Source organism: Telopea speciosissima, chromosome 10 (genome assembly GCF_018873765.1).
Source record: "Telopea speciosissima isolate NSW1024214 ecotype Mountain lineage chromosome 10, Tspe_v1, whole genome shotgun sequence".
NCBI lineage: Eukaryota > Viridiplantae > Streptophyta > Magnoliopsida > Proteales > Proteaceae > Telopea > Telopea speciosissima.
This window is the reverse complement of record NC_057925.1, coordinates 220,669-243,633: the sequence shown is the minus strand read 5'-3', so window position 1 is coordinate 243,633 and position 22,965 is coordinate 220,669. Positions and strand designations below refer to the sequence as shown.

Sequence of the window (22,965 nt, the reverse complement as noted above, 5' to 3'; positions counted from 1 at the left end):
AGCATAAAGCTAATTTTTATTAATCAAATTCGTATATAATACTGGCCTCCCTTACAAACTTATATAGAAGACTCAAAAATAGACTTAGACACTAAAAAGGAATGGCCTAACCTTATCCCTAAGTTATTAGGTAACTTAAACCAACTAGGAAACTAAAATACTAAAAGAAATAGACTCAAAACATGGCTGGACTTATAGAGTCCTAATCCAGCCCAACTTACATCACATGATCACTTAACCAAGTCACATGATCACTTAAATTGAACCAATTGGATGCAACCAATTTGAACCGGTTCAATTAAAAAACATAAAAATAAACTAAGTATTGGGCTAATCACGTATGCAACCTATATACCCATATTTTAGGCCCATAAAAGTGGCCTATTACATTAGAAACCCATGGGATCAAAGGCCCAACATATATATATCCCAACCCTACACTTATTCCCAATGAAACAAGCCCTATTTGATGATGAATCTGCATCACTTCCCCTCCACTCGATTCAGATCTGAACCACTTTCCCCCTTCCAAAACCCCCTAATCTCCATTAAACCTCGTTGAAACCTAAGAACCTAAAACCTGCCCAGACCTAACCAGCCATTAAAAACCTCCCATATTTGGATCGAACATCCCCCTCCCAACTTGGAAAACTCGATCCCAACCCTAGCCCTAAACTCCCATTTAAAACCCTAATTTCAACCTAAATTCTAAAACCCAAAACCCTAACCCTAACCCTAATTTTTTGAAATTCAATTTTGTTAATTAAACGTCATTCAACCTACATTAATAGCTTCCCCTAGGCCTGCCTATTAATACCAGATAAGACTCATCCCTATATTCATAAATCTAACCCTAATTCTGCCCTAATTCCCCAGTTCTGTCCATTCGAACCAGCAACCCTCTTAGATCCTGTTGCTTGGCCTCTGGTAGGATCCTTCTCCTATCTAGAGCTAGATTACAAATAGAGGCTAAGGCTTTTTTTCCGAATACTGAGGGTTAGGGAGAAAGTAAAAGAAAAGGTGATCGACATCCTCAATGCCATTCCAACAAAGGACACAGGAGGGGGAAAAATATCTCCTCAATTTGCCTGCCCGTCAATTTCCTCAATTCTCTCTAATACAGGGAGGTGGACCCCACCCGGGCAGTGTGTTCGGGTAGGGGGTAGGATGGTCATTTCCATCCCCCTGTTAGATGGAATTGAGGAAATTGATGGGCAGGCAAATTGAGGGGAAAAAGATCCCACAGGAGGGGGGGTGACAGGGATATGGCAATGGAGAAGAAATGAGTGGGTGGGGAGGCAACGGTTGAGGGATCTCCAAACATTAAAACTGTGACGGGGATGTGGCCTTTGAACCAAACAATATTGTGCTAGGGAACAATGGGAGCATGGGGACGAATAAAGTCCCAGGCGGATCTAGAACTAAAAGCTCCGTTAGGGGAGGGAAGCCAAGAGATCTTATCCAAGAGAGAAGAGGTTTGGGGGGGGGGGGGAGATGCCTAGACTTGGGTGAGACGGGGGACCAGGAACCTAGGAATATGATTGAGGAGAGCGGGGCTGATTTGGGAATACCAAAGGAATAGACCGAACGGGCACCTAAGAAGTTGTAAAGGATTCCTAAGGGGTGCCGGGGATTTAGCCAGAGAGAAATGAAAGTTCAATTAGCAATCACAGAGGAGGTGGCTGAGAGAGCTATGGGTCGGATCATTAATAGTCTATTCAGTATCAAATCTGGAAAGAAACATAAGTAGGATGAAGAAGATACGAACAGATCAAACAAGCTGAAACTTGATTTGAAAAACAGAGGTTCTGACCAGAGAAGAGAAATAAAGGAAGATCTGACCTAAGATGGAGTACGATATAAACTAAAACGAACTGGACTCAGAACTCTCTACCATAACTCTAGTAATAGTATAAATGAGCGTACCCAGTGCATGAGGCTCCCGCCACTGCAGGGTGTGGGGAGGATCATAATGTATGCAGCCTTATACCCACTTCACGGTCGGAGAGGCTGTTTTTGACTTGAATCTGTGACCACTAGATTGCAAAGGAGCAAACTTCCAGTTGTGCTGAGGCCCCCCCCCCCCCCCCCCATATTTACTAAAATTCCCAATCTATCCCTAGTGGAACCAGATGCCAAATTTAGGCCTGGTTCTCCTTGTCCTAGGCTTCCAAACAGGGTCTTGTTTGTCCAGTCAGGCAGTGCATCTGCATCAGGGGGACAAAGAAAAGTTTGCCCATTGAACAAGCTTCATGCCAAGTTAATTCACCTAAAAAAATATGTATGGAATGACCTCAAAGGGTGGTGGGGGAGTCTGGCCAGAGTGCAAAGAAAGGCTTATGTCAACTTTATGCTAGGAAAAGCTCACAATGTCTATTGAGCTAAGATGCTTCATCTCCTAGTATGTTTCCATGCACTATTATCTGGAGTTCTATTGAACTAATGATTGCTTTATCTCCTTGTTTGTTTCCAACTTTCCATGCACTATTCTTTAGAGTTCTGTTGAAGTAAAAGATTTTCATTTCCTAGTATGTTTTCATACACCATTATTCTTTATGGTGTCCCTTTTCCGTTTGTGAATCATTTTCCATTCATTGTTCTCAATGTCATTTTCATCTGCACTGTAAGATCACATCCATTACATTAGTAGTCACTGGCTAGCTCAGTAGATATTATAACTTACTCCGCAAAACATAATCAGTAACCCTAACAAATCAAACACACACACACAACGGAGAAGGTTTTAGGGTTTCTCTTCACTTTTTCTATTTGAGGTTTGGGGGATCGGGATCAGGATTGGGGCCAAAAGAAACTTAATATAAGCTTGTGCTACTTATATGCCAATTGTTAGGCTGGTAAAGTGGAGTAACACGGAGGGAGAGGTGCTTATCCTTGCCCTGCTCTCCCCGTTTAAGTTTAACAGTATAACAATCCCACCCTTACGATCCAAATGATACCTCATTTGGGCAGATAAACTGCTAACTGTTGACTTGTGGACTTTGAATGTTGGAGACATGGCTTCCACTGTCAATAAGGCCACAGTTGAAAATATTAATTTGTCATTGCATTCCTGTTAATTATATTTATCAATAAAAGCAGGGGTAGTTCTGCATCTCCCTTACTGTGACTGAGCTAATCGATTCAAGTTCCAAAAAGATGCAGTTTGAGGGCTTTTCCCAACTTTGAGGGTTCGACCAGATTTTTAAACCAGGCAGCCCCTGATAAGTTTCCTTTTATTAAAAAGTCAGTTAGAAGATGAAAGAGTCATTAGTTGAAGACCATGGAACCAACCTGGTTATTTGTTTGTGCTATTGATCATAAGCGAGCCTACTGTATCTTATTTCCATGGATAACCAATGTTCAAATTGTTAACCTGCTCATTTTCTTTAAAAAGTAGTTGTTGGCTTGCTGATTAAAAGTGAGCTAGAGGTTAGATCTGCATGGAATATGGACATAAGCATTAATTCATTGCTTCTTTGTTGTTATTTTACTCCAGATGGCATAAATTACAAAATGTCCAACTGGTGCCTTAGTGATAGGGATTCCCCTCAATAGATAGCTGCAGCAAAAGGGTTCATTTTAGTCATGTATGCTAAAGGTTTGGTATTCTATGAGAAAACTTTAAATTATAAAAAAGGTATATAGATAATTTGTCAGCCAAAGTGGTAAACATAGAAAATAACTAGAAAAATATATCAGGCTCTATCTAGATACAAGGTGTAACGTATTGGTATTGATCAGCGTATTGAGAGGGTGGTTTTAAGACATATCTCAGAGACGTATTGTAATGATGCAAGATACGCTAAAGCTACACATGAAAATAATTAAGAAACACATGGATATGCTTAGGATGAATGCAAAATACTATTTTGAAGCATAATACACCTTAAATAAGTAGTAATTTAGTCCAACCCAATATCTACCTCGTGGCAGATGAGTTAGGACCCAAATTTTGTGTACAAGTCTACCCCATGATATATCCTAATTACCCATCAATTTTGAGACATTGATCTCATTTTTTGATGTTTTTTTTTCTGGCATCTGATTTGACCAACAAGATGGCCAGAAATGGAATATTTCCAATGCTTGTCAATCTAAAAGGAGTATGATGACTGTTTCTTTGGGTCATTAATCTTACACAAATTGGGTGACACCAAGTTTCTGAGGCTGCAAGATGGTTCATATATGGTATTTCCAACCAGATCTTTTCTGAGCCGTTAGATTTGGTCATTATAAAAATATTATTTTATGTTATTAAGGAGGCCAGATTAAGTTCCAAAGTATTAAATTCAAAATGTAATATATTATTCATTGCTATGAAAAGATTTCAGAAAACTGATTCTTATTTAGGGTTCATAGTTTAGACAGTGGAACCTAGGTTTATTATATAATGCAGGAAATTAAAGGTATGTAAGATATTAAATTTTTTAAAGAATGGTACTTAATTAAGGTCCATAGACTGTTGTTGTTGTCCTTAGGCATTGCCCCATCTTTAATGGTTATGGGAAAATTACACTAGGGGTACCTAACATTTAGAGAAACTGTCTAGGGTACCTCATGTTTGGCATATTATGTTTGGGATACCCTTTTCATATTTTTTTTTAACTTTGTCCATTTAATGTATATAGGCTGTGTGCCAAGAAGCACAGCCACAAGTGTAGGGGAGCACTGCAGGTGTAGGGATTTCCCTACACCAGCTGAAAAATCGTGGGCTGATGTTTTATTCTCTAGTTAGTTTTTTTTTTTTTTAAAATAATTCCTAGTTATGTTTTTGAAATTAGTTTCCTAACTATGTTTGAATTGTACTCCTAATTGGGAATCCTGGTTAGGCTTTACTGTCTATTTTTGTTTCAGCCATTAGGATATATATACATGTATCAGCTCTTGAGAGCCCCCATGATTTGACTAATAGAAGAAAATTTTTTTTATGCAATTGTCAAATCCAGAGATAGGATAGGTGAGAGACCTAGGGTGAGATACCTATCCCTTCCCCCATTCGTACCATAATCGATCTCCTCAGTTCTTCTCCATTGTTGAGATTCATTCAACCACAGTTGCTTCCAACCTGCTGGAGTATTTTCAACCTTTCAATCCACTACTATTACTGCTGGAAGACATCATCAACAACTGCTGCAGACCAGAGGAACTCCTTCCCGTCGATCTCAAGTTTGTCAGGGTTTTTAAAGCTTGAATCTTCCCAAATCGATCTCAAGGGATTCTTCAAGTGCTGCTGGGTTTTTTTGCAAGTTAGTTACATCAATCTCTTGGTATTCATCATCAATTATTGCTACCAAGGTCCACTATTGTCAACCATCACAACAGGGGCTAACCCCATCATCGATATCTTTTTTCTCTGTTCTATTCGTGGTCATCTAATTGGGGGTTTCATCCTACATCTAAGAGGATCACTCGTCCTATTTTCAGCTGTTCGTGGTCATCTAATTGGGGGTTTCATCCTACATCTAAGAGGATCACTCGTTCTATTTTCAGCCTCAACAGGTTATTGATTTGTGGGATTCCACTATTCACTGCTCTTGTTCACTTTGGTTACCAATTTCCATCCTACCTGGGATTAGACCTTTTAGGTTCTATTCTTACATTACCATTCCAACAACTCAACCTTATACCAACTAAATGGGTTCAGCTACATAGATCCTTGCCCTCCAATTTGCTCTATTGAGGTCATACTTGATGCAAGGCCTAACCTATGCATTTCTTTCCTCACATCTCCTAGGGTCATTTTAGGTTTGCCTATGGCTCTTTTAGTTCCTTCAATATGAAGTAAATCACTCCTCCATGCCAGAGCATTCAAAGGCCTCCGTTGAACATGGCCATGCCACCTCAAATGACTTTCTCTTAGCGTATCATATATCGGAGCTACTCCCAAATTTGCTGTAATATGATCATTCTTTACTTTATCCTTCCTAGTTTTGCCACTCATCCATCTCAACATCCTCATCTCTGCTACACTGAGTTTATCTATATAATGTTTCTCAACTACCCAACATTGTGCACCATAAATCATAGCCAGTCGTATGTCTGTCTTACAAAATTTTGCTTTAAGTTCTAAAGGAATGTGTTTATTATACAACAGTCTAGACCCAACTCTCCATTTCATCCGTCCTATTTTAATTCTCTGTGAACCATCATCCTCTATATTTTCTTTATTTATGATTAGGCCCAGATACCTAAAATAAACACTTTGCAGAATCTCCCTCTCATCAGTTTTTACCACCTCATGATCTGTTGGTGTGTTACTAAAGTTACACACCATATACTTCGTCTTCATTTTACTTATCTTAAAACCTTTTGATTCCAAGGTTGATCTCCATAACTCAAACATGGTATTAATCCCTGCTTTTGTCTCATCCACCAAAACAATATCATCAACAAAAGCATACACCAAGGAACCTCATCTTGAATGTCTCTGGTTAAATCAACCATTATTAGTTCAAACAAATAAGGCTTAAAGTTGATCCTTGATGCTACCTAATTGTAATTAGGAATTCACTACCTTGACCCCCCACAATCACCACACCATTATACATATCTTTATTATGTCCACTTATTTACTTGAAACACTTCTTTTCTCTAGTACTTGCCAAATTAACACTCTAGGGTCTTTGTGATAAGCTTTTTCTAGATTAATAAAGACCATACAGAGATCCTTCTTGCAATCTCTAATCTTTCCACAAGTCTCCTAAGTAAATAGCTTCTATCGTGGATCCTCCTGGCATAAAACCAAATTGGTTCTTCGTAATAATAGTTTCTTGTCTCCGTTGGATTTCAATAACCCTCTCCTATAATTTCATAGTATGGCTCATTAGTTTTATGCCTCTATAGTTATTGTCACTCTGAATATTACCTTTATTTTTGTAATTTGGAACCATGCTTTTCCTCCATTCATCTGGCATTTTTTGTGTGCTCATAATCTTATTAAACAGCTTGGTTAGCTAAGATAAACCACAAATTCCTAAGCTCTTCCACGGATTCCCATACCATCACCTCCAAAAACTCCTCCCCACCACCTCCTTTTTGTTAAGAAACAAACATGGTCTTTTGGCTGGATAGGGTTAGATTAAGTTGTGCTTCCATCTCCAAGGAGCGAAGCACTGTCGAGCCTACCCACTGTTTCCCCCATCCCCCTCTGCATCTCTCTCTCCTCCCCCCCCCCCCCCTCTTCCTCTGCTCCCTCCCGCACCCCCACTCTCTAGAAACTTTTAAATTTTGAAGGGAGAAAGAAGACATTGCAAGCTTGCATCTTCCTTAACCATATCAAAGTCTATACAAAACTTTTATGCAATAAATCCTCTCTTTAAGTACCAAACCCTAGATAATTTCAGTCCTTCCCTACAAAATTTGCATCACATATTCACAGGGGAGGGGGATAGGATAGAAACAAATATATCTTTACTTCATTGTCTTATTCTCCTTCTTAAACCCTAGACTAGATTGAAATATGAACGATGATGACATCACCATGTATGAACATGACCATGGGGCACAGGGTCTTCACCACCGTGACCTGCCAGTCTATGTTGTGACAAAGTGAATCTACAAATTCTATTACGGTCATCGCTTCAGAAGGGACTGGCTCTCTCTCTTCATCTTACCCAGTTCCTCTCTATCTCTCTCTCTGCCATAAATTCCCGCAGCCCCCTTCTTCGTGAACCCTACAACACTTCCTTCCCCTCCCTCCCTCTCCCGCTCCCTTAATCCGCCACCTGCTGCGCTTTCAACAATCGATTGCTCTCCGCAGCCCCCTCCCCCTTCTCTCTCACCCCCGTCTCACTCTTGCATCTCTCCCTTGCTCATTGCATGTGGGTGTTGGGTGTTGCGGTAGATTGGCCAGAGAAGAGGAAAAACTGTCCCTAAACATAAAATCTATGGGCAAATTTGAAATTGAGAAAAGAAAAGGTATTTATGAAACGTGAGGTATCCCAACATAATATTTATGATACATGAGATACCCCAAACATAATATATTAGACGTGAGGTACCCAAGGCATGTTTTTCTAAACAGAGGTATCCTAGGTGTTATTTACCCAATAGTTATTTATGATAGAGAAATAGGTGTAAATGAAATAGGATGAAGATGGAGAGAAGGAAATTGTCCTACTCTGCCTTCCAATCTCTTGCTACAAAAGTTATCGTCTCCCCTCCCCCCCCCCCCGGCACGGTTCTGCCTCCTCTCATTTCAGTCATGCATGTTCATGATTTGGTCAAGTATGACAAAGAATTGTCAAGTTAAAACACTTAGGTATAGCTAGAGCACAAGGGGCTGACACATAATTTAGATAGAGCTCAAGGGAGTGAAGACATAGATATTGATAGAAAGATAGACTGAAAGGCTTATTTTTCACGTAAGATAAAAAAAAATTTATTAAGCAACGGAAAAGTTCTTATGAACAATGTGATTCTTTTTCCCCTCAATGGGGAAGAGAAACAATGTTCATTTGTAACTTCAAAGTGTTGTTTTGTCTTCTTACTGCATACCACTTCTCTTCCCCCACCCCCATGACACCTGGATGCCTGCTAACTTTTGTAAGGTCCATGTACTAACATTCCTTTTGTTTCAGGTGGATGATCAGGACCTCAATGAAAGCGATGATGAATTGATGAAGCGCTTGAACAAACAGAGACGGCGAGCAATAGCTGCAGCTCATGGGGGACGGAGGGCCCTTGCCTCCAGAAATTCCTACAAGGATAAGGGTGGTAAGACTTCACACAATTCGAAGATCCAAAAGCAATTGAGTGGTTGGTGATGGATAAGTGCGAAAAGGTTCAGTGGACAAGTCTTTTGAGTGCTAGTAGCAGGTTTGGTCATCCATCATTTCCATTCAGCAGCGGAGTAGGGGCAAGGATTATTCAGACAAAAGTTGTTCTGGATGACCACAGATGTGATGATCTCTTCAGCTTCCGGTTGAGGTACAAATTCTGTTGTGGCATTTTTTATGATTGACAATAAATTTGAGGTATACATAATACGTTTGGACAATAGGTCCACTATTGTAAGTAGCATGTATGGCTGATTTATGTGGAAAACTGGTTTTACTATTATTGAAGTCTTTTGCTCATGGAATTTTAAGGTATTTTAAGTATAAATCAGTGACGAGATTTTTCATTGAAAGCTTTCAGTGAGTAGATCAAAATCAGTACTGAGAGCAATGTGGGCAGTGGTTACAGTCCCAAGTTGGCAAGATTTATGCATAATTATTTTCAGGTTATTACCTAGGGGTGTAGTAAATGAATAGCCGTTTACCAACAAAAAAAAAAAAATGAATAGCCGAAATCCGTTTTCGTATCCATGTCCGTATCCGTTTAGCACTATCCGAATCCGTCCGAAAGCTGAACGGATGCAGATATGGATAGACTATAGCTATCCGAAAACCTATATTTACATGTAAACGGATAAAATATCCAATCCATATCCGTATCTGTTTAGCACTATCCAAATCCTTTGAAAGCTAATCGGATTCGGATGCGGATATATCACTATCCACGCTGAATCCGATCCGTTTATATCCCTATTATTACCTTGGCTTTTGTACTGCGAGTCAATGGCTGATTGTTGCTTGGGGATATCTCATGATTTTTTTTTAATGGGGGGCAATTTGTATCTAAGTTTGTTGCTATTCATAATTGTCCAACCAGTTACACCTTAGGCTCTGTATGGCAACGTTTTTGTTTTAAAAAACTGATTTTGGGTCCGACATAGTTTTTTTTGTCTTTTGAGTGTTTCTAGGTCTTAAAATCTTGTATGGTAACACAAAAAAAGTTTCTGTAACTTAAAAAAATAGAAACCTGTATGAGGTGCACTTAACAGAATCATTTCTGGTGTTTTTAAAAAATCATGTAAAATTCCAGCGGCACCATAATTTTTATACTTATGTTTTTTTAAATAAAAGAAATGCAAAACATAGCCATTAAAAATTACTTAAATTGTTTAGATAGTATGATCATGTGTTTGAACCAATTATTACAAATATATCTAGAGTTGAAAGAAAACATAAACAAGAACAATTGATATGATGAGGTATCATATCAACAAGAAGGTCGTTACATCAAATACAAAATACTTCGGTGGATTTCCTTGTGGTGGATGAGTACGAATGCCATTCTTGAGAACATTATTATGGATGTCAACAATGCTTTTTCAGTTTGAAAGGAGTGCTATGTAAAAAAATCCCTCTAAGCCATCGTCTCTTGCTTTTCATCTTTCTTCCAAATCTGACACAAAGGCAAGATCCCATACAAAATTGAATATCCTTGTTTTCAAACACAAATTGATGATTCAATCTCCACAAGGCAAATACAACATGCGGAAGGAGCATTCAGTTGCTACCTAGTGCAATGTTGCTAATGAACATACTATTTTGAATGCAAAATCTTCATTGTGACAATGGAATCAAGGAAACGTTCTAAGAAGGAATTTACAGATTTCAGGGAAGCATCCACCGGTTTTCATGCTTGAAGCACCTTTCAATAGGATCGATTTCAACAACTAAAGTCCTAGGGCTTCTGATTGTCCAGGAGATTATACCCTTCACCCAAAATATCATAAATAAATGGCTTTCAAGGAGTTTGATCAAGCCGGATACGCCCAGAACATAGCATAAAATAGAACAGGAAAGAAGGAAAAGAAGAAGAAGAAGAAAATACACAAGAAGGGAAAGGGAACCAGATAGCAGGAAAGAGGGAGAGAGTACCTTCAAAGAGTCGATTCACCCTTTTGTCCAGTCGCTGGCTTTGATTGCTGAGTACCCTCGAAGATTCGATTCACCCACACCCCCAGAGCATAAGTTGGCTTCGATCGCGCAAAAGTCCTTTGAAGAGCTTCAACCCATCCATAATCCCTCATTGGCTTCAATCGCGCAAAGTAGTACCTTCCAAAAAGAAGATGGTAATTTTAGGACATGTTGGATGGGTTATATGTTTTGTAAGACAAATCCCACAAATACCCCTTGTAACTAAAGAAAATAAATCCTCTCCAATTCTTTAAATTGTGGCAGTGTGGCAGTGCTAGGTGGAGATGTTGACACCTAGCAGTTGCGCATCTAACGGTCCATATCAATGAGCTCAGACCATTGGATGCGGCAGTTACCAGGTGTTAACATCTCCACCTAGCACTGCCACACCTTTAGGAATTGGAGAGGATCTCGGTCCATAACTAAAGGCGGTCATTGCTCGCCTTGCCATGTCTTGGCAGCACGATCCTACCGGGCAGCTCGGCAATAGAGGATCTGGATCCACTAGACGTCACCTTTTGTGTGGAAAGGATATAAATTATTTGAAATTGTATAAAGGGCAATTGAGCTGTGTTTATAAACCCACATGTTTGTGTATAAAAGAAGGGTAGTCCACTATGGACTTTTGAATTAATACATATATACATACATACATACAGGGAAAAAGATTCCAATACGCCTTCACTTAGAAGTAGATCAGCATACCTTGTGTTTTTTTTTTTTGTTTTTTTTGTCTTTTTATGAAAACATACCTTGTGTTTTTTGCCACCTTTGATCATATGAATAATTCTGACGGTTAATTAGATGTTTAGGAAATAATGTGGAATTATTACATTATTGAATTTTAGTTCGAGATTCAATGTATTATCTCATATTTAGGCCTTACCCTCACATGTATTTCCATACATCCCCATTATATTTGTTTGGTAGGTAAGCAAATGACTTTGTGGCTCCACCTATACACAAATTTTTTGCCTCTGCTTAACTTCCACATATCAATTATTGGAGGGTGTACTATTTTACTTGTGGATGAGACCATGCTAGAAGGCCAACAAGAGCATGTCCCCAGTCGTCCCTACTCCTACAACTTAAAATATACTACAATCAAGTTTCATCTTGACTCAAAGAAATGTAGTTTATGGATGATTTAATATAGGATTTTCTTATTGACACCCTTGGTTGATGTCAAATCATTTTTAACTTTATTATCGTCTTTCTCTTTTAATATAACATTTCTTTTTTTTTTAAGTAAGAATATAATTTTTTTCATTTCACACGTGTGTATTTGAAAAGCAGACAATACAAGGACAGCTTTCGACATTGTCATTATGATAAATATATTTTTAAAATATTTTGAAACTTTTTTTATTCATAATATTATATATAAAAATAAAAATAAAAGATTCCAAGAGACAATCAAAAGAAACATATACATACACTCGTAGAGGTGTTGTTTAGAACACACCTAAATGCTTATGCCAAGTTGCCAACAATCTTAAAAATATATGGGAAAGAGAGTTTGTTGTCTAGTGATTTAGCGCTTGCACCAGTGCGAGGATCAATGAGAACTTATGCAGGGGGCTCTACCTAAATGAGATTTTATTTTTATTTTACTGAGGCTGAACGGTATATTCATGTGGTCGTGTGTCTGGATGCAGGAACGACACAACCAATAAATCGTTTTTATATACTTTGTTTGATTTTTCTTCAAAATTATATAAATATATAATTTTTTTCTTCAACAAAAGCCTTAACAGTTGCTTCCTTCCCCTTTGTTGTTTGATTTTGATTTTGTGTAATTAGTTAAGTCAGAAGCAATCGTTGATCCATTTTGGATTTGGATGATCAAGAAATTGAAAATCCAAAATAGATAAAAGCTGTATTCATTCAACCTCCCCCGGGCCCTGCCTTTCAATTAGCCTTTATTATTAATTAACCGTTGGCTTTCTGAAAAAGCAATGAAACCAAATGATATTTATGGTTGTAGTAATCCATAATCAAACCCTTCAGCCTCTCTCCCTCTCTACCTGGTCTTATAGAAGTTAGGATTCCCTTTATTAATTAATTAAAGTTTTATCTTCGGGAAGACGAAGACCTCATGGTTAAGGTTGTTGGACAAGACAGACATGATCGACGCTTGCTCATATATAGGAGAAGAGACCCAAGACTCTAGAGAGTTGGCCGGTTCTCTTTAATTTTTGGAGTTCCAAAAAATATAAAATTATAATATAATATAATTATGGGTATTGTGTGAGTTTACACGCCACCTAGTGATGGGACGTTTATAGCTTTCACTATCTACTGTTACGCCAATTAATTATTATGATTAACAACAATTGAAGGAAAGAATCACAAGTAATTAATCAAAAAGTATATATGTTCGTTCGTTGTTATATGATGGTTGTTTTTTATGTAAGTTTTTTAACTTTTATTAATGAAATTTTGTGTAGGCTATTATCATCATCCATCCATCCATCCCTGCTCTGCTCTGTCTCTCACTCACTGACTTCACTCCCACACACTCTCCCTCTCTCCCTCAGTTCCTCTCATAATTAAGCAATTGCAATTACAATTACAATTGCAAGTGGCGTACGTAGTTAACACCCATTTAACATTATTATTAGCACTTTTGGATTAATTACGAAGCCAAAAAAACACCTGTACATAACTACCACATACTACCTAATAATAAAAGGGTACAGAAGAAGAAAACCAAAACTAAAAGAATGAAAAGAATACATCTTAAAAAGGAGTTTATTATATAAGAAAAGGGAAAAGGGAAAAGGGAAAAGGGAACAGGGCAAAGGGCAAAGGGAAAAGGGCAGAGGGAAGCCTTTCTCTTCTTCTTCTTTTTCATTTATTGAAGAAGAAGAAGAAGATGAAATTTGAAATGTTGATGGACCTAATGGTGGGTTGGTGAGCTAACATCCTACATAGAATATATGTAAGTAATTATGATTAAAACTCCCTTAGGAAGGAGGAGTGGAGTACATGCATGCCCTCGTCTCCATCTCAACTCTGCCCTTGATCGGTTGGTTGCTCAATCCTTTCATATATGCACACCTACAACGTGGAGTGACAACCCAACTAACTCTCTCTTTGAAAAAAAGAAATGTAATTTCATATTGGGGCCGGTGAGGGTGAAGAACCAATCCATCCATAAAACAGCAGAACAAGATCAATTTTTATCAGTGTCTGAAAGAAATGCTATGTTTATTGAAGCTTTCTTTCCACATATCTATATATATACATATGGGTATTAATTGGGTATTGCCGTATTGGGTTGGAGTTGTAATACAAAATTTGTACTTCTTACCTACTACTACTACTACTACAAAGAAAGCAAACAGTCCAGTTGGCTGCCGCCCTTTTTTCCTACGCTTCTGAATGAGAGAGAGAGAGAGAGAATATGTTATCGTCAATGTAAGAACACTCGTCATATTTCAATTGTTTTAACACCTCCCGCCCAATCCTCAACCCTCAACCCCACAACCCAAAAAAGAGAAATTCTTCTTCTTCTTCTATAACTTTTAATTTATTTTGTTCCCGCATTTTTTTCTTAGTTTTTGGGTTCTTGGCTTTCTGTTTTCTGTTTTTTTTTTTTAATTATTATTTTGATTACTAGTATATACTAAATTCTGTGTCACAGGAACCTGGTCTCTTCTCAAGTTTCCAATCGAAGTTTTGACTGATAATAAAATTTGACCTCTACTGCAAATTTTGGACCTCGTTTGGTGAAGAATAACTTGCTCCACCTGAAATCGATTCTCCTCTTAATTTGAAGCTTTGAAGAGGTAAGCCGTTTCTTTCTCTTTATTTGTTCAGCACACACACACACACAAAAAAAAAAAAAAAAAAAAGAGGCGCCAATGTAAATAATATGTCATTCTCAGGTGGTAATTGTAGGTGAAAACACACAAGTCATGGTTTGCGTTTTCTTGTTCTTTTTTTTTTTAATAAATTTGATTATTTTGGACCTGGCATTAATCTTCCAGTTCTCTTCCAGTTTCGTAATGCCATCCTCAACATTGACCCAATCCTTCAAATAATTGAAGTGTTACATTTTTCATAATAAAAATAAAAAATAAAAAATAAAAAAAAGAAGGGATTTTCTTATTGACACCCCCTTAAGGTGTCAAACAAAAGTAGTATTTTAAAATAAAGAATTTCTTACTGCAATAATATTAGTATGAAGTTAAGACCCTGTTCTATGAAGTTGCATTGCAGCTTCTGATTTTTTTGACTGTGTAAACTGTAAAGTCTATGCAAAAACAGTTTACTTAGCTGAAAGGAGAAGTATTAGTTTAGTTAGTCCTTCATCCAGGAAGTATTTTAGTAGCTCATCCAAATTTCCTTTCATTTTCATGTTTCAGACCCAGCCATGGACAAGATTGATCAGAAAGGAATGAGAAGGAGGGGTGTCCTCTACACTTGAAGTTATTACACCTCTGAGCATCATGGAATCAAGAAAATCTGTTAAAAACCTTGCTCAGTCTATCCATTCTCTCCTAGGATTTAAGACTCGTCTAACTTCTACCTGGGCAGATTCAGTTTGTAAAATAATCAAGAACTTATCATCTCAAGATTCAACAGATGGTTCTCGGATAAAATTTCAAAACTGCAATTCAGACAATTCAGAGGCTTCCAATGAAAACGAAGATGCTGATAATGGTGCTGCTGTTTCAAAAATATATGGTACATCCCTGCCTTTCAGAATATTTTGAATCATAACATGGATTACTAATCCCTCTTTGAAAATGCTTTCACTTGTACTTTTATTTTCTTCCACGGGCATGTGATCTTGCACTCACCCTTCTCTTTTTCTTTGGTGAGCAGATGATCTTGCTGCCTTGACTGCCCATCTAAATGAACTGAACTTAAAGAAGAGACAGGCCTTGAATGACTTTTTGGATTTGAAGGGTTAGTCAGGCAAATACTATCAATTTTGAACTAAAGACTGAAGCAATTTGTTCAAATAACTATCTGAATTTGAAATATGAAAAGTTTGGAGGGGTGTATATAATGAATTGAATGAATTGGTGACAGATTGAAACTTAAAAATGAATGTTAGGAAGCGTTGCCTTCTTTAAATCCTAGAAAGATTTCATCACCTTGTAAATTGACCAAGTTAATTTGAATTAGACAAGGGTTTCTATTTCAATCTATTCATTGAGTTTTTGAGCCATTATGCTTTCAACAAGTTGCTTATGGTGGCATACACTCATCATTTTAGACTTGTCATTGCAGGGAATATCCGTGTGTTTTGTCGCATAAGACCCATCCTCGATGAGGAGAAATTTAGCCATCTGGCACCTGTCGTAGCTTCGGATTCCAATAATGTGGTTTTAAAACTTGCCAAGAATAAGTCAAAACATTACACTTTCGACAAGGTTTTCCACCAGGGTTCATCACAAGGTGCTTCAAATCGGTACACGAAATGCTCTTTAAGTTTTATTTTCTTTTCCTTTGGTGATGCAAGTGAATTCTGAGAATGCTCATCAGATAAGTGGAATTTATTTGCCACACTCCAGTTGGATAAGGCCCTGAGTGAATATTATGTGATTCCAAATTGAGGCTAAGTCAATATCTCATTTAGCTGTTGTTCAGTACTGTAAGCCTGCAACCATGAGGTCATGGATTCAATTCTGTTGAAAACCTTACTGAGTTGTGTTTGTTATATAAAATTTCAGATGAAGTCTTTTCAGAAATTGCGCCAGTGATAAAATCTGTGATGGATGGCTACAATGTATGCATTTTTGCATATGGGCAGACGGGAACTGGAAAGACTTTCACCATGGTGAGGATCATCTTACTGGACAGAATTCCGCTTTACCATGCTTTCATCATATTCAAGTTGGAAAACTTGGCAATTCAACTATTGGGTAGGCGCACCAAGTCACCAAAATAAGGGGCACATCAGGTTATTCTGTGGACACTGGCTTGGCCATATCTTCCCATTTCCTTTTCCTATTTAAATTGCTCCAGCAGTTGCTCTGAGGTTCATGGATTTTTGTTTAGAAGGGAATACAAGAACATTATCTGCACAATCTACTTTTTTAAATTATGGATAAACTCATGAGTAGTTGGAGCAAATGAGTAGAATTGCCAGCCTTGTTCTTATGTCTTAGCAATGAATGTGACCAAGTTTTAAAAGCCTCCTTAATGGTGTAATCATTTAATTGGGCTGATCATCTGTTAATGTCATTTTAGGAAGGTAAACCCGATTGTCCGGGGATTGTGCCTCATGCAATCAATGAACTTTTCAAGCAAGCAGTTGATAGCAACCATTCTTTTCTCTTCACTTTCAGTATGCTTGAGATTTACATGGGCAATCTCAGAGACTTGCTTGTCCCCCAAATGACAAAACCAACAGATCGTTTTACAAAATGGTGAGTATACAGCCTCCATCAACTAATGCCTTCGGATCAATCCTGGTTGAGGTGGATGCCTTTTAATTTATTTGGTGTAAATTATATAAATCCATTAACAGGGGGTCATCTTAATATGAATTTGTTTCTTTTTGTTCTTTTTCTTTGTTGTCGACAAACAAAGCTTTATTGATAAACAAGACTTTGAGACTAACTGGCTCTTATCCTTCTAATAGAGTAATAGCTTCAACTTTCTTCTCAAGGTTAGATTTTGTATGCTTTAGAGCTAATAATCTTGTTAGGTTCTAACTAAGTGCAGATATCAACCAAGGTACACATTATTACATTGATAAAAAATAGTAAGTAAATGGTCCTTGGCTAGGTAACCAAGCCATACCTGTGTTTGTATCATCTTTAGATAAAAGATGTTTCAACGTGATGTTTTTCTGAATATTTAAATTACTGTCAGCATATATTTGGATCCTTGAGAATCCAAGCAGCTGTGAACCAACTGATTTACAATGGATCAGGTTGATGCAAAGTGGGCATTGTGGAGTTTGTTGTACTATCTACCTTGTTAAATTCTCACAGCCAATGGAAATTCAGACTTCACCTAATTTTGTGAAGTTTGAATTCTAATAAAACATAGGAAATTGTTTTAGTAATGGGAGTCCTTCTGACATGTTATGATGAAATCCTTTTAAACCATTGATAGACTTACAAAAATGACAGGAGTTTCAACTCCCATGCTTCAATCTGATCCTTCATTTCACATAACATGTCAAACTTTTTAAGTTTGATTGATTTGGCATTCTAAAAGAAGTATGTGTTTGATATAATCTGGTAATCTATGTCCACAGCCTTTCAATTATAAATGATCCCAAGGGAGGCATTGAGATTGACAACCTTGTGGCCATTGGAGTGAATGACTTCAACCAAGCTATGAATCTGTATAGATTGGGTAGGCAATCCAGGTCAACTGCTTCTACAAATGCCAACATCAATTCAAGCAGATCTCACTGGTAATTATTTTTTCCATAAAAATTTCACTTAAAGCAATTTTCCAGATGTCAACTATGGACTTAGGACTTGTATGAGCCAACATAGTTCAAGGGTGTTCCAGAGCAGTTAATTCAGCCTCAGTTACTGAGTTTTGAATTTTTGACAAAAGTAATGAGCAGTGATAGAACTTTTCTTCCGTCCTAAGCCTCACTTCTTATTATCTTCAGAACAGCTTGATCCGCATATCCTTGACTAGCTTTAATGCTCCATCAAGGCGAAAGGAAACAAATAAAATGTGGATGATTGATTTGGGTGGAAGTGAACGGCTGTTGAAGACAAAGGCATGGGGAAGAAGACTGGAGGAAGGAAAAGCCATCAACCTATCACTCTCTGCCCTTGGTGATGTCATCAGTGCACTCCAGAAAGGGAAACCTCATGTACCATACAGGTAAGAACTTTAAGAATCAATGTTTAAACTGGACATTCAACCAACATACTCAGTTTGATCGCTAATTGCCAGGCTGTTATATCTTGTTTTGTTGTGTGTTGATATACATTGTTGTGGAAATTAATTAACAACTCGAGCTTTTGGGATAAGTGGTTGTAACATGGTATCAAAGCCAGGAGGTTGGGTGTTTGATGTCTAGTGTGTGCAAGGGGTTTGTGTTGTATGTTGTTGCGCCCTTACACCTTGTACCCTTGGTGCCACATGATGGTGTCACATGTAGAGCCATGTATGTGTGATACTGCATGTGTTGGGGTATTGTGTATTGATATACTTACTTAACAGCTCGAACTTTTAGGGTAAGTGATTGTAACATCTTGGTTTGGAAGTGTCCATTGGAAAAGGAAAACCCTTGAATCTGAAATTTTGTGTAGAGATCAAGTTCATTAGTTAACATCTAAAGAACAAAAATTTGATGAATCAATCTATCAACTGGGTTTGATGTCTAGTATCTAACAGCAAAGTTACAACTTCTTTATTCTGACAGGAATAGCAAGCTGACTCAAGTTCTTAGGGATTCTCTAGGTATCAATGCTTCCTTCTCTTGATGTCATAGTTTGTTATTTGTTGCCATACAGAACCTTTTTGGTCTTTAATTTTGCTCATCTACTTAAGGTGATTTTTGCTTCAAGGGGGGGAAGGAAGTCCCTCACCCCAACTTTTGCTGTAGATGTGGCACAACACGTGTAGGAGGTGATTGGATTTAAATGGGTATTTCATAGGAGGTCTACCCAGTCAAGGTTTACCCTTGTTTAATTTCTCAGATGACTCAAAATTATTTTCCAAGCAAAAACCTATATAGCTTCATTCCCCAAACCCCAACCCACCCCCGTAAGAAAAAGGGGGGGGGGGGTGCGGGAAAGTGTACCACAGAAACAGCAAACAGAAGCAATGATGAATTTCTGTCTAGTCGGGTCCAATAATTCCTTTATATTTGAATTTTGTACTCGTTGTATACAGGTGAGGATTCAAAAACACTAATGCTTGTTCATATTAGTCCCAAAGAAGAAGATTTGTGCGAGTCTGTATGCTCCTTGGGTTTTGCAACACGGGTGAGAAGTATTCACCTAGGGAATGAGGCATCAGTGGTAAGTTCTCTAAACCGACTTCTCAATAGTTACCCCATCACTGTTCTATAGATGTACACAAGTATTGTTTGTCTGACAAAACTCTAAAATGGACATTGTGACTATAATATTATGTTATCACGACTTGCATTTCAAATCCATGAACGCATATAGAAGTAAAAAATCCAAAGTTGAGAAACTGCCTGCTAGATATTCCCTGTTACAATGGCCTCACTAAAAGTGTAATTGATTGGATGGTTAAGAGGCACCTGGTAGGGGTTACAGCTCATTCCAGAGGTGATAAAACTAATTGGAGATGGACAATCCCAAACAATGCGACATGTTACATCAACCAGTGGGTGGAGAAGAAAGCTTAATCATGCATTCACTCCGTGATCTTAACTTATGTCTTCAATGCTGCAAGAAACAATTTCCCTAGATTTAATATATAAACAACAGACAACAAAATCTTTCTTTCAGAATGGCTTGTACATGGAAACATTTGACTGTTAAGTATGAAAAGATCAGATTTCCAGAAATTTCACTGCACCTATCATGGGAACTTACACCTTTTTTTGTGCTTGTATTTTAGCTTCTGCGGGACCAATACTAACCACAGAATTGATTGCTTGAAAGTAGGAAGTACAGGCAAAGAAGGAAATTGCAATGTCCAAGCTGTTACAGAAGGTGAAAGAGCTTGAATCTGAGGGTCATGAAGTTAGAAGAGATATCAAAAAGCTATATAAGAAGTTAGAACATTTAACCAGAGGTGTATCACCATATGATACACATTTGGAGGCTCTGTGTCTATCTAATGAAGTGCTGCAGTCTAACATAGAGATGGAGAAGCATAGTGGTGCAGATGTTAAAGCAAGTCCCTCATCAAAACTGCCAAGTTTTATGAGGCCAACCATTTGCAGTACAAGCAGATATGGCAAAGATCGCCAAATTCCAGAGTATTCCCAGAAAAGAATTCCCCTTCCTGGACGAAGGAGAAGATGTACCAAGAATCGTCCTTTACCCCGAAACGGTATTTCAGAATATGGCTCTGAATGCAGTACCTCCAGGACTAGCAACTTGATGAGCCTCAACATGAAACATAGCACAGATTATGAAACAGAATACAGTCAGGATGCTTCTGAATGTGATATTAAAATGGTTGTTTTCCCAGAGCAGGAAAATTTTCCAAAGAGTCTGGGTTATCAAGCAGCTCATCTAATTTATAGAAATACAAGTGAATATGCAAATAGTAAAGCAAGTGAAATTGATTCTTCAAAATGCTTAACAATTGACAATCGGCTTCATCCACAGAAGAAGGAACTGAATACTGGTACTTCCACTCATCGGACTAAATGGGTGCCTTCTATCCCTGTCCTGGAGAAGACATATAAGAAGTCAAATAAATTACAGCGTGAGAAAGTACATGGTCATAAAATTACAAACAAAAATGTTCCTGTCCATGGTAATGTCAACAGCTTGGATGAGATAGGGGCAACTGGACAGCCCTCAGTGGAGGTGGTTATTTGTGAAACACACAAAAAATTGGATGAACTTGTAACTGAAGAATCTGGTTATAATTCCATTCCTCATTCTCATACAGCTGATACTGAGGTAGTGAAAGGAGAATGGGGATTTTCAAGTGGTTTCATTATAAGAAACTATGGATGCTATGCTGTTTCTCCTCCTGATGTGCAGTATAATTGCTTCAACCAGTACAATGATTACAGTGGGGTAACCGAATCAGCTTCTAAGCAGATAGATACAGGTGGCGTACACAATTTGCCAGAGGATTTCATGTTCCAAGACAGTAGGTGCGATCTCCTCTCTTCATCTGATATGGGGATTAAGAATATACTAAATTTGAAAGAACAGTCCAATGAATTAGAAAGTCAAGGGGTGCTCACTGAAAGCTCCTTTGAGTCTTTGGTTGATCCTACAGAAATGATTAATCAGAAAGTCCGAACAGTAGTTACACCGAATGGAAAGAATAGTGACGGATATTGTGAGAAGGAAGATTTTTCTGCTTCTCTTCAATACACTGAGGGTGTCACGAGACCTTGGTTGCATACAATGAGATGTCAAAGAGCTTTACTTGCAGAGCTAAATGATGCCTCTCAAGAGGATCTTACTATGCCCTTGATCCAAATCCCTGAAAGAATACATGATACAGGTACAGAGCTAAATGATGCCTCTCAAGAGGATCTTACAATGTCCTTGATCCAAATCCCAGAAAGAATACATGATACAGGTAACAAAATTAAACAACACATGTTAGTCTCTTCCCCCTCTAATAGCATTTATAGCTCTTTTGTAGAATACACACTTGATTTGATGAATTTCTTTTTGCAAATGCTTTGGCAATTAAATTTTTAGTATGGTTCCTAATGCATGTAAAAGTGTATATAGCTTATAATCTAACAATCAGTCACTTGGTTTTGGTCAGGGATGAGTGATTTGCTTGGACAGAAAACTCAGACTTTAATTTCCAGTGCTCTTCTAGGATTTGGAGTTCAAAGCTTAGGCTTGGAACATGACTTCTTCTATGGATTGATGCTTTAAAGATCTTTCATGGGATACAACATGAAATCAGATCATTGTGCTTGTTATTGGTGCCTTTCAGGTTTCAGTTGTGTGTGTGTAATGTTTGACCACCTCAATTCAGCGGAGTATATATGAAACAATTCAGAGTCCAAAGGTATGGAGAATCTCGTCTCCGTCTCAACTCTCAAGGTGAGAGAAGAGCCAGAAAAAAAAAAAAAAGAGTGTTTATTTATTTAATTACAACATGTTCACAGATTATTATTAAGGAAGATATCTACTGCATGATTTGGTTATCTTCCAAAGAAAAAAAGATTACAGTAATATAGGGAGGGCCATGTTTAAGTGATATATGGTGGTTTGGGTGTACGGTTTGAAAATCTATCCCTTTTTTGTTTTTTCTACATTAGGCATTAAAAAGAATTTTCTTAATGGGCATCTAGATCTGCATGAGGCAGGTTATGTGGGGTTGAAATTTTGTATCATCTCGAATTTCTCAAAATATGGTAAAATAAGATTTTTTTTATTTATTTATTTTTTTAAATGTGACTACCAAGAAAATGCAAAGAACTACAAATGGATGCATTGACATTAATAGGAAGAGCTTTACCAAAAAAAAAAAAAAGACATTAATAGGAGGAGATGACATTATAATAGAGGGAAAATAATTGAATATGAGGTTGAAATTTAATATGTCGTCTAATTTTAAACTATTCCCTGGATGTACAACGATTATA

At 37.7% G+C, this 22,965-nt stretch overlaps 2 protein-coding genes and 1 long non-coding RNA gene across 7 annotated transcripts in view; 2 read left to right on the top strand and 1 right to left on the bottom strand.

Annotated features, from left to right (window-relative positions):
* LOC122642444 (serine/threonine-protein kinase rio2-like) overlaps positions 1–8,956 on the top strand; it is a 43,985-nt gene extending 35,029 nt beyond the window's left edge. Inside the window, exon 13 of one of the 2 annotated variants that reach the window (XM_043835918.1) lies at positions 8,580–8,956. In XM_043835918.1, coding sequence (XP_043691853.1) covers positions 8,580–8,765 — 186 coding nt within the window. In that variant the 3' untranslated portion in view covers positions 8,766–8,956. Of the gene's footprint in view, positions 1–2,701; positions 2,713–8,579 lie in introns of those variants that run through there. The other variant, XM_043835919.1, reaches the window with a different exon arrangement.
* A 5,459-nt stretch (positions 8,957–14,415) lies between these two features.
* LOC122644245 (kinesin-like protein KIN-14B) lies at positions 14,416–22,382 on the top strand. Of its 4 annotated transcripts, XM_043837880.1 has the most exons (13): positions 14,416–14,542; positions 15,128–15,443; positions 15,585–15,668; positions 15,996–16,163; positions 16,439–16,545; positions 16,959–17,137; positions 17,977–18,138; positions 18,351–18,566; positions 19,111–19,148; positions 19,584–19,711; positions 20,330–21,809; positions 21,903–21,938; positions 22,134–22,382. In XM_043837880.1, the coding sequence occupies exons 2-13, from the start codon at positions 15,206–15,208 to the stop codon at positions 22,247–22,249; spliced, it is 2,952 nt and encodes a 983-aa protein (XP_043693815.1). In that variant the 5' UTR covers positions 14,416–14,542; positions 15,128–15,205; the 3' UTR covers positions 22,250–22,382. The 4 variants fall into 4 exon arrangements, with proteins under 4 accessions (XP_043693815.1, XP_043693814.1, XP_043693816.1 ...); XM_043837879.1 differs by lacking the exon at positions 21,903–21,938 and having other exon boundaries at positions 14,419–14,542; positions 20,330–21,860; XM_043837881.1 differs by lacking the exons at positions 14,416–14,542; positions 15,128–15,443; positions 21,903–21,938 and having other exon boundaries at positions 15,982–16,163; positions 20,330–21,860.
* LOC122644246 lies at positions 19,989–20,590 on the bottom strand. Its single transcript, XR_006330259.1, has 2 exons — positions 20,455–20,590; positions 19,989–20,365 (listed from the first exon to the last, which is right to left on the bottom strand). It is a non-coding gene; the product is annotated as an uncharacterized LOC122644246 (long non-coding RNA).
* Positions 22,383–22,965: the final 583 nt, after the last annotated feature.

Bases quoted from the DNA above. Each gene is read 5' to 3' on its own strand.
- LOC122644245 (XM_043837879.1), top strand. From the start codon at position 15,206: ATGGAATCAAGAAAATCTGTTAAAAACCTTGCTCAGTCTATCCATTCT. The intron at 15,444-15,584 runs GTACATCCCTGC...TTTGGTGAGCAG, and splicing joins TGCTGTTTCAAAAATATATG to ATGATCTTGCTGCCTTGACT. The intron at 17,138-17,976 runs GTGAGTATACAG...CTATGTCCACAG, and splicing joins ACAGATCGTTTTACAAAATG to CCTTTCAATTATAAATGATC.